The following is a 12,075-nucleotide window of genomic DNA, read 5'->3' as shown; positions in this document are numbered from 1 at the left end:
ATCACGATGAATTCTACATGCTCTCAATATCGAGGATAATTTATCTGAGCTGCTATTTCTAGACAAACTCTCTTTTAAGCTCGAGTTTTCTTCTTCCAACTTTTTGATCTCGAGAGAAATAACTAGATCATTCTTGGATGATTCACATTGAACTTTGAGATCTTATCGTTCCGAATCAAATAACAAGTTCATCTCAATGTTCTCCAAGTTATCTAGCTTTGCTTGAAGAATAATTTCCCGATCTCCACCTTCAACAATTTCTTCTTTAAGCTTTCATATTTCGTTGAGATAATCTCTTGCACCAATAGAATCGAGTTGGTCTTGCAAGTCTTTATTCCGACTACGAAGTCTGTCGTATTTAACTTTCTCACTGAAAATGGTACTATCAGCTTCCGAAAGTTTCCGATGACATTCTTTAAGAAGATTATTAGCAACTGGATCAACATGGAACATTTCTTCGTCAGAATCAGTATCCGGAAGAATTTTTCCAGAAGATAATGCAACCTCGCCTGCGAGCTCTTGAGGATTATAATATTCAGGTCCATCATCAAGAGTAGGAAAATCTGCTGCATATGCCGATTGTCTACGACTCCAACTTGGACATACTGAAGAAAGATGCCCGAAACCACGACAGTTATAGCATTGTACATCATTATTGGGAGATGTTGTAACTTTTAAAAAAACTCTTTTTCCTGTCTCTCAAGAGTTTTCTAAATTGTCGTGGAGTAACATCCATAGTATCTGGCAAACCAGATTTATCCTTAGAGGATTCAGAATTGTTTGCAGCTTTAAGAGAAATCACCTCTTTTCTTGCGTGTTCATTATCAAAGATCTTTAACTTTCCAGCAAGAGTACTTCTGGAGAGTGTAGAAAGATCATTTCCTTCTTCAATGGCATGTTTCTTAGACTCATATCTTGATGGTAGAGACCTGAGAATTTTGCACACAATATCTTTCTCCGGAATAGTTCTTCCTAACGAAAATGGGTAGTTAACTATTTGATAAAGTCTTTGGTTAAACTCATAAAAGGTTTCATCATCAGTCGAAGGTTTTCCCAATCAGAAGCTAGATTTTGAAGCCTTGCTTCTTTCTCAGCGGCATTCCCTTCGAATACGGTTTCTAAGATATCCCAAGCATATTTAGACCTATTACACGTAGTAACGTGATGCTGAAGATCTGGGGTAATGGCGTGGATGATCGCATTTAATCTTTCAGAATTTTGCTTTGCAACAAGAATCTCAAGATCATTATAATCACCAATATTCTTTTCAACAGTTACACCGTCTACTGTAACCGATGGAGGATCATAGCCATTAACAATGCGAACCCATGATTGAAAATCTCGCGCTTGAATGAAAGAACGCATAGAAATTTTCCACCATAAATAGTTCGTTCCATCAAAGACTGGCGGTACGTTTATAGAGATAACACTTCTGTCCATAGAATCAGATTGCTACAAACACATACTTATGAGGTCTTAGCATGTTTTCCTGCTCTGATACCAATTGAAAAAGCGGGGGTCTGACAACACCACCCAATATTTCGTTTGGAAATCTGAATGTACTAACTCCAATATACTTTCAAGAGAATCAACTAGACAGTCAGACTCAATCTTAAGAAAAGTATATCAAAGAGTTTTATATCTCTATCTCTTGATTCAATCCGCAATCAGCAAATAGGAATTTGTGAGCCCAATTGAATATAAGAGGACTAACTTGAACGGTACCAAAGACCAATGTTCAAGTGTCAATCAATTCACTTAACGACCCAAAGGCCGGATACAAGAACTGATTGATCTTAACACGCAACCTGTGATATTTCTATTATATAAATAAAATATAATGCGGAAAAGAAATAACACAGAAACCAGAATTTTGTTAACGAGGAAACCGCAAATGCAGAAAAATTCCAGGACCTAGTCCAGAATAAACACAAACTGATTATAAGTTGTTACACCAATTTCCTACTACCTATTCGGACTAGATGTAATACCTTCTTCAGCACTTGTAGAACTCCTAGCAGAATACCGATTCTCTTTAGAATTTCTTCACGCAAATCTTCTAGCATAACCCGAGGTTCTCTTTAGAAGATACCACAACACGATTGATACGATTCGATATTTTGTTTTCACAAAACACCGGTTTGATTTCCCTTTAGATGTGAATCAAGGTTTTGGAAATCTTGTGTTTGTTTTGATAAAAACTATTACTAGGTAAAAGTGATATAAAAAAAAACATGTAGATTAGGGATTATTATACTCTTCAATAAAAGGAAGAGAAACCTAATAACTCTACAACAAGAACAACTAGAATAAATCTAGAGATATCTTGGTTAAACTTCAAAAGGATTTTTACGAGATACCTTAATCGAAGTTTTCTTTCTAGCTTCCGATTTCGACTAACAAGTGTTGGTATATGATCGGAAAATGAAATCTATCAAAACCTAGAGTTTATGATCAAAAACTCTTGAATGGTTTTATATCATAAGAGAAAACGTTAGAATAGTAAAGAGGTGAAAAACCTAGATTACAAGTTGTATGATCAATCACGAAGATTAAATCCAACTCGGCTTTGTGATCCCCAACAGAAAGACTTTTATCTCACTCTTGTTCACGAAGAACAGAAGACGTGGAAAACAACCTCAAAGCTTACACCAATTTTCCAAAGGGGATGAAAACATGTAAACTCGTGAACCCTTTATTTATAGTTAAAAAGGTAGCTTAGAATCTAAGCAAGGGTTTTGACTATTTTCCTTTTTCAAGACTCTCCTAAATATGTGAGTCTTTCCTAAGTTACAACTCTTTCCAAAATAATTAAATAAATAACTAATTAGCAAAAATTATATTTATGTGAATAAATCACATTTTAACTTAGGCAGGAAACGCAAACACTTTAATATGGTAACCAAATATGTTTGGACCAATAGCCATCTTGCCTATATAAGGAAACCTCACCAACTTGACCAAAAATTCCTTTTAGTCACGTAATTGAGCCCAAGTCCGTGTACTGTTACAAACAGTCCATGGATTATTTCCTACTAACGAACTGTAACAATTACAACAACACTTATAATTGTTACTTTAATAAATCATCATAACTTCATCGTTATAACTCGGAATTGAGTGATTCTTGGCTCGTTGGATTCATAAGCTCATTCACTATAAGATGAGATTATTTAATAGGATAAAGGTTATTGTCTCCAAGGTCATGAATCAAATAACCTCAAGTATATATACATAAATGTACATTTACCTTCATCAAAATTGTTCCATAGAGTGAGCATATATCTTGATAGATTAGAAAGGTAGAATTGAACAAGAATCCAAATGAAATAAATCACATACCTTTGTTGATGAAGTACTTGTTGATGTCTTCTTGTAATCTTCAATCTTCAATCTTCATCCTTTAAGATTCAACTTCTTAGACCTAATCTAGTCTGAAACTATCTTTAGTATGCTAAATCAAGAATGCATTTTGGCAACTAAAATTGACAACTAACTTCATATACCAACGCTAGTGGGTTCAACCGAGCATTGATCTAACAATACAATTTAACTAAATGATAGGAGAAGGATTTCTAAGGATTTATAAATATTTACTCAAGTGTCACAACTTATGATAAGGAAAAATAAGTGACTCAACAACAACCCAAATTAACAATGTAATTAGCTACAGGGTAAAACCCGAGCCAAAAAAGTGAATAAAAATACAGGGTATTACATTCTACCACCCTTAGAAGAAATTTCGTCCCGAAATTTAGAAAATACGCATAATCCAAAAATTTACATAATATACATAAAATAGTAAACACCACAAATATGCAATCTAGCACACAATTAGCAATTCACATGAATTTCAACAAAGATATAATACAACTAGTAAGATGGAACACGCAATAGAACAATCAAATCAAACAAGCATGCACAACAACATACTAAATAATTCATTTACCGTACAATTTAAGATCTAAAGCATAGAGCTCTGATACCAACTTGTAACACGCCAAGTTTTCGGACCAGAGTCAAACCCACATGGAGATCCGAACTCAAGGCGTTACGGGTCGGAATGAGACTTATGCGTATATTTAATCTTGCTAATTTACTTTTATACCGAACATAATTGAAACTTTTATACATGAATTGAAGCATATGAATACATTAAACATCGTTCAAAACATTTTCAACTAAGCATTTTTTTTTAAATTCAGTTTAATTTCAAGCAATACAATAAAACAACGCAATCACTAAGCTACTCATTTCTAGCTTCCATTTCCAACTTCCATAAATCTGCAAGGAATGTCAATTGGGGTGAGATGACAGCTCAATAGAATGTATTCCCTTTCTCAAAATATATGAAAACATGCCAATCAATCAAAGAGAATATGCAAAACAAGAGTATATGGCGCAACTCCAAGGATTTAAATATATGTATATTCATCAATTAAAATCACAATCTATTAAATTCTCTTAAATGCACGAGTATCCTCGGTTCGTGCCCCGCCTATCCATGTATCCTCGGCACGGGACCGCCAACCTCACTTTCACGAGTATACTTGGGTCGTGCCCCACCTATCTGTGTATCCTCGATACGGGCACCGCCAACCTCACTTGCACGAGTATCCTTTGGTTGTGTCCCACCTATCCGTATATTCTCTGTACGGACACCGCCATTCAAACAAGCATATCCATTCATTTATAAATTCACACTACTGTTGAACGAGTATCCTTGGGTTGGGCCCTACCTATCTGTATATCCTCGGTACGGGCACCGCCATCCTAACAAGCATATCATACAATGTACATTTTGATATTCCAAACCACTTCATCAACAAGTCATAAGTTCACAACCCAACTAACGATGTAATTCTTTCAACTATTTGAGCAAACACACTAACTACATAATTTATTTTATAAGATTCATATTGATAAATTTATCCGATCGTCTTCAAACATTATATTAACATTCCTAACACCATCATGTATAACATATCTAAATTAACATTAAACTAACGACTCAATCACAAGATATTGATTTTACAAACGCATCACAAATCTTGACAGATAACATCATTTTACCAAACTATTCACCATAAATTCATATTAGTCTCAAATTTAGAAAATCCAAAGCACAACGAAATATAAGACATTTATATAAAATTTTTGTTAAGACCTCAAATCATTTTAACATAATTAAGACTGCCTAAGAACATCAAAACCACAACAAAGCGAAACTGTCCAGAATTTCAGAAATCATAATCCAAATTACAAGGAACATTCAACGGTGAATTTGGGTAGGAAAATTCTCAAATTTTAACAAGAGATACCTAATCATGTTATCTATCGATATGAGAATTCTGATCATCAATTAGAGATATATATTTATTCAACTAAATTGCAGAAACCTAACTGTACAAAATCATACGAAATAAACACAAAAGATAAACACCAAAAAAGAAAGGGTTTCACATTCTACCTTTTTAGATACAACCTCCTATTGGTTCTCCATAGTTTTCTTTTCTAAAACAAATCCAAACTCCCTCTCCTTCTCCTTTCTTTACTAGTTTTTGATTCTCAAACTCCTTCTCATTTTTATAACTCTTCCCTTTCTTTTACTATATTTCCTTTTATAAAATGACAATAATAATACTACCCTACTAATAATAATAACACATTGTATTTATTATTTTATTTATTTATTTTAATTTAATGTCCTTTGATTTTCCTAAAATTTATTTACTTGTCCAAACATAGCTAGTTGACTATTTCCATCATACATTTTAACTAAATGATAGGAGAAGGATTTCTAAGGATTTACAAATATTTACTCAAGTGTCACAACTTATGATAAGGAAAAATAAGTGACTCAACAACAACCCAAATTAACAATGTAATTAGCTATAGGGTAAAACCCGACCCAAAAGGTGAATAACAATATAGGGTATTACATATGTCACGGACTCACGGTACGTATACCGGTATGTAAACCTTAAGACATAACCGATTTCCGGAATTCACATAATTATTTCAGTATGCGTACTGATATGTGTACCATTTAAGCATAGCGAATTCCGGAGTCCAAAGAACTTTTGTGGTACGCGTACTGGTATGGATAGCATTTAATCATATCCACGTTCCAGAGTCCACAGAAGTTTCCTGGTACGTGTACTGGTATGGATACCAAACCAGTTCTGTAACAAACAGTTCCTTTTTAGTACGCGTACTGGTTTGCGTACCAGTCCGAATTCACGATTTCACAAACTTCTAATGGTGTGCATAATAATATGCATACCAAATATATGTTTGTCGACATATAGATACTCCGCTGCATGTACGAGTACATGTTCAGACTTATAACGTTTTCTCAGTTTGTAAGATTGATATGTACAGTGTCTTATATCTGAATTAACAGTAGTTCTATATTTCTCTAAATTGACTCGAAACATTTCTGAATAACATCAATGAATATATCACTGTTTCAGGCTATTTTCGAATGATAATCTTGAATCATGATTTTGATTGCGAACAATAAATTGTTCTTAACCGAAATTCATCAAGTATGAAATGCTCATTAAGCTTGGTCATATTTCGAGGACTAATTACAAGAAGAATCTTGACTTGAAATTCTTGATATGCTTATGATAGTCTAATTAGTTACGCGAAAGCGTCTCAAAGATAAAAAAAAAAAAAAGAATATAACTTGAGAAATAGGTGGTTCGGTCTTCACTTACCTTTTTTTCATGAAATTCTCCAAAAGCTTCGGCTGATCTTCGCCTTCAAACGGTAGAGCGCAATGATGACTGTCGTGATGTCCGTTTCTCAACTACATTTCTATCCTAGTCCGAGACTTAACTAATTGTAGATTAGAAATCAAGATATATTTGAAAACTAAATTTGAAAACAAGCTTGAGATAGCAACACTTGTGAGTTCGACCGAGCAATGCTCTAACAATCTCCCCATTTGTCAATTTTAGTGACAAAACCATCAATACATATGGATAAGAAAATAAAGCTTCAGAAACTCCTTGATCCATTGTGCCTTGATTTCCTTGGTTTCTTCAACTCCTTGACCTCTTCGTTATTTCAAGTTACAATAATTCTGAACATGTTCAACTCAACATCGTTGTTGTTGAAGATCCGTATCCATAGGTATAACAACTTTTGAGAACAAATAAACTCAAATATTGTTATACAAAAACATAGTATTAATATCTTCTCCAAAGTTCAATAGTATCTCAACTTTGAAGTAATATCTTCTCCAAATCCTATAAAAATAGATTAATCAATTATTGATTCATTTCAATGTTTGTATAAAGTCTATTAAAAAATTTCAATAATATGAATGATTAAGCTTTTATTTAAATCTTTTGTGTCATTCCTTTTTATAGTTTAGATGCATTGCTGATGTGAATGAATACCTTTTATGCTTTTCTTTCGGTTATGAGATATTATTTCGGTTTTCACTAACCCTAATTTCTGATCTTATATTGTGGTGATCTCTTATGATTTGTGCGACTTTTTGACTTTGCGGGATTAAGTTGTAGCCTTTTTAGGTAGGCTTTATCAAAGGATCACGAAGAGATACTGATTAGTACTCATGCATGAAATTTACAATGATGCTAATATCAATTTATGTTGTGTATTTAGCATAACACATGAGTTTCGGTGTAGGCTTTTACTATTGGCACGAATTAGCTAGAAACCGGTTTTAACCTTTCTCTGGTAAAGGTTGTTTGGTTTTTGTTCTTTTTTTTTGCAAGGGAATAAAAACTAATGGGGGGTGGGGGTGGGGGTGGGGGTGGGAGTTCTTGTTAAATTGGTGCTTAATGATAAATCTTTATGGGAGAGTGGTTGTGGAAATCGAGGGAAAAATTATGCTCATAATATTTCTTGATATGAAACTAAGTTAATTCTAATTTTTCATGTCGAAGCTTAAGGTACGATTTTTGTGTTAGTTAATCGTTTTCCTGTTAAGAAAAGCTGATGTAATTGCCTATTATTTGATTTTGCTTAACAAAATACGGTGCAATTGTTATATTTCCATTATGTTGTGTGGATTGTTGTGTTTCAATTGTTCCGGTTAAACTTTGTCAATTCTGATTTTTGTTTTTGATTAGCGAAAAAGGGATCATTTTTTTTAGCCTCTTTGATTCCTAATAAGAGTAACTAAGTTAATTCTGATCTTAGTTCAAGCTTATCAAATTTAGGATTCAATTATTCAAGTCTAGTCGATTCCTTGATGAGAAAAACTAGTTAACAAACCTAGTTTTTGTCTTGTCTAAAAGAAGGTACAATTGTTTTAAGAATACTTGGAACCTGATAACATAAGTTGAGTTAATTATGATCTCTTTTGAGTCTTATCGAATAAAGAGATTATACATCCATAATCGGTTCAGTTTTGTAAATAAGTTTTCTTAGTTGACTAATCGAACCAAAGGAAAACTGCTTTCAGCAATTGTTTCCTTGATAACATACTAGAACTAGATTACTTAGGTAGTTTCGGTTTTAGCATTGGTTATCTAAAATGGTATCTGAAACCTTCGTGCTTAAATATTATAGGTTGTACAAGTTTTTATGGATTTGTAAGATCCTTTCGGTTCGCCCTTATGTTTATTAGTTTCTTTATCGTTTTGTGACAAAAGGGGAAAAATATATGGAGTAAACAAGTGATTAATGATCACTAGGAAATGACATATGTGTTCAAATGTTATATATAAAACGAAAGAGTAAAGCCTAGACTAAGGGGGACAAACATATCATCATGTTGTATAGTATTACATACTACAAAAAAGGGAATAACAAAGATGTGCGGATTGAATATATACCTAGCTATCCTTTAGGGGGAGTGAAACATTTTTTATTCAAATGTCAACAACGACATTTATTTTTGAAACCTATTATAGGGGCTCCAAGATTTTGGTTTTGAGGGCTCATATATATTGAAGTGCCCCAAATATGGATAAGGGGATATTTCATCCATAGGAAAAAAATATATATTGTTAAATAATTAACCTAAAACCAAAAACTAAACCTAAACCTAATCCTCCTCTTTTTCTCCATCGTCTTTTTTTTTTGTTGTTGTTCTTCAACGACGATTCTCCGCAAGAAATTACTTGAATTTGGTAATTACTTCATCGATTCTCTGCAAGTAATTACTTCAATTAGGTAAGAATCGAAAACCCACCCTTTTTTGTTGCTTTTGATCCCATAAATAGGTAAGATATGATCAAATTAGGGATTTTGAAATAGTCAAAATTACTTACGGTTGGGAAATATTGGGTTTCCCAACCGTAAAACAATCATACGGCCGGGAAAATATGAACTCTCAACCTTATTTTAACCTGGATTTTTTTACGGTTGGGAGTTCAACCGTATATGGTAGTTACGGTTGGGAAAATATAAACTCGCAACCGTATTTTAACCTGGGTTTTTTTAAGGTTGGGACTCCCAACCGTATATGGTAATTACGGTAAGGAAAATTGAAGACTCCCAACCGTATATTAAATTTAAAAAAATAAAATAAGATTTTTATTTTTATTTTCAAACCCTAACTATAAATTAGTCTGACTTAATTACTAATCATACTTAATTTAGTTAATCTAATTATTAGCACTAACTAATGGAGGATATTACCATTAACAAAATTAATAGGTTAAGGGGTTATGTTGATTACTATTTCATGACTCTCTATTTTGTCATCTTGTGATCCCTAAAAACCAAAGTTTGGAGCCTCCTATAATAGGTTTTTTATTTTGTAAATATGTGTAGGATATTGTGTTGTTGAAACTTAGAATCAAGCGTATGAAGAATGAGTTATTTTGTAATTTGTTTATCTTCATAGGTATTAGAGTTTTGTCAGTAAAATTGACAAAGGAGAAGATTTTTAGAGTATTGCTCGGTTGAACCCACCAAGTATTGGTATGTCAAGTTTGGTTGTCATACTTTAGTATCAAAACTCAATTAGAGTTGCTTTTTTAAATGTACTAGAGTTAATTTCGTTTAGGTTAGACTAGAAAGTCTAGGAAATAGAATGTTGAGATATAAAATTATTACTCTGAAGACCTGAAGATCGTGAAGACGTATCGACTACAATGAAGACATCATCCTTCCACTTGAGGTTAATGATACCGACTTGGCTTGTTTCCATTCATATCGTTATTTTCAAGTCATATAAGACTGAAATATAACATACGAGGTTATATTTAATATTCTAGTATTAGACTTGGTCATTTTATTATGATCAAAATGTCAAGGAAGAATATTCAATTATGAAGTATAACATTTATATTTTGAACTTAGTAAATGTGACATTGACATTATCAATGTAACTTGTTACTTGATTGTGTATTGGATATAGGTGTGATTTCATCATAGGAAACTATGTTTGATTACATATGTTTAAATGAAGCACATAATGAAACTTGTTTTGTAATAAAAAAGAAATCAATATGTATTTTGGTCTGGTTTTCTATGAAGATCTATTGGATGACCAATTCGAACCTAAGGTGGGAATATTGGTAGAACCTATCCGATCTTATGTTGAGAGTTATGGTATAACCGATCCTTACCTATATTGGTATACATGGTAGAACCGATACTTACAAAATAGACATAAATCGCTTTGTATATCTACCCCTTTATGTTTAAGCATGCTGAAAGTAGGTATAGAGGAAATTAACCCATAACATATAACTCACCTTTGGAGATATGTTATTCTTCCAAAAAAAATTCTTAAAGTCACAAACTGCGTCCTCCTTTATTTGTAGATCATAACACTTCTTAACCGTGTAGCCTCCCATAATGTTTGGTGTATCTTCGTTTTCATTTAGACTATGTACATAACCAAGCTCGTTAGATAACATGTCTCTTTCCAGTTGCTCATTTTGATACATTCTCCTTCTAGTTAAAAAAAATCAATCTTCCATCCACAACCATATCTGCCGAAGAAGTATTTTTATTGCTGCACACCTTATAAACTGCTGGATACTTATTTTTAATAGGATAATCAGAAGTCCATTTGTTTAACCAAAACCTGGTTGACCTAACATTATTCAGTTGAAGTTACACATACTCCTGCAAAAAAGAAGATGAATTCAAAATACCCTTCCACATACTTCTTCCTAGTGGTGTTGCATCATCAGAAGGTATATGAACCTCCACATTATTCTTCAATTTTTGCTAAATTATTCTCCGCCACAATGCCTTCTTACCTCATCTGCATTTGCATCGATAAAAACCAAAGTATCATCCGCGAATTGCAGATGAGATGTCATAAGACCATCCTCGGCAACCTGAAAACCATGAATTTCCCCCCTTAACACCGCATCATCAACCAATTTTGACAAAATCTCCACCACTAGCAAAAACAGGAAAGGCGACAATGAGTCACCTTGTCGGAAACATTTTGACGTCTTAAACCTTTCTATCGAACTTCCATTTACCAAAATTGATATGTTTGCAGTAGAGACACACCAATTCATCCATGAAATCCACCTACTTCCAAATCCATGTTTTTCCAGTATCCTCAACATAACCTTCCACTTCACATTGTCGAACACATTGGCAATCAACACTCCATCTACGACCTGCCTCTCCTTAACAAAAGCTCCCTGGTAGTTGGACACCAATTTTATGCATCACCTTCTTTAACCGATTAGCCAACACCTTTGATAAAATCTTATATGCAGTACCAAGCATACTTAATGGCATGTAGTCTCTCGGTGTACACGAGTCCTCCTTCATAGGTATAAGTGAAATAAACGAACAGTTCAGCTTCTGATTCTTACGAGCCATCCCTAACAAATTCCTCCATTAGCTTCATAAAATCCTCTTTTGTAATCTGTCAACAAGATTTGTTAGCACCGAAATGTTTTATCAGGATGAAAACTTCATCCTCAGTAAACTCCTTTTCCATCTCCAACTTCTCATGGTCTTCCAGCCTAGGAAAATGTAAGTTGTGCAATGAAAAAGTCACATCACTCTTCTCAGTAAACAAATCTGCAAAGTAATTCCTCATCTCCACTTTAATGATATCTTAATCAAAACATTCAATCCCATCAATTTCTAATTTAGCAATGGTGT

General features: G+C 33.4%; 1 protein-coding gene across 1 annotated transcript; it reads right to left on the bottom strand.

Annotated features, from left to right (window-relative positions):
* Positions 1–11,055: 11,055 nt before the first annotated feature.
* Positions 11,056–11,787, bottom strand: LOC113280648. The gene is made up of 3 exons (XM_026529248.1): positions 11,659–11,787; positions 11,205–11,603; positions 11,056–11,067 (listed from the first exon to the last, which is right to left on the bottom strand). Exons 1-3 carry the CDS (start codon positions 11,785–11,787, stop codon positions 11,056–11,058), a joined length of 540 nt encoding a protein of 179 aa, XP_026385033.1.
* Between the last annotated feature and the right edge of the window lie 288 nt (positions 11,788–12,075).

The sequence above is a fragment of the Papaver somniferum genome, chromosome 5 (genome assembly GCF_003573695.1).
Source record: "Papaver somniferum cultivar HN1 chromosome 5, ASM357369v1, whole genome shotgun sequence".
In the NCBI taxonomy this organism is placed as follows: Eukaryota; Viridiplantae; Streptophyta; class Magnoliopsida; order Ranunculales; family Papaveraceae; genus Papaver; species Papaver somniferum.
The sequence above is the reverse complement of the archived record's forward strand: the minus strand, read 5'-3'. Positions and strand labels throughout refer to the sequence as shown.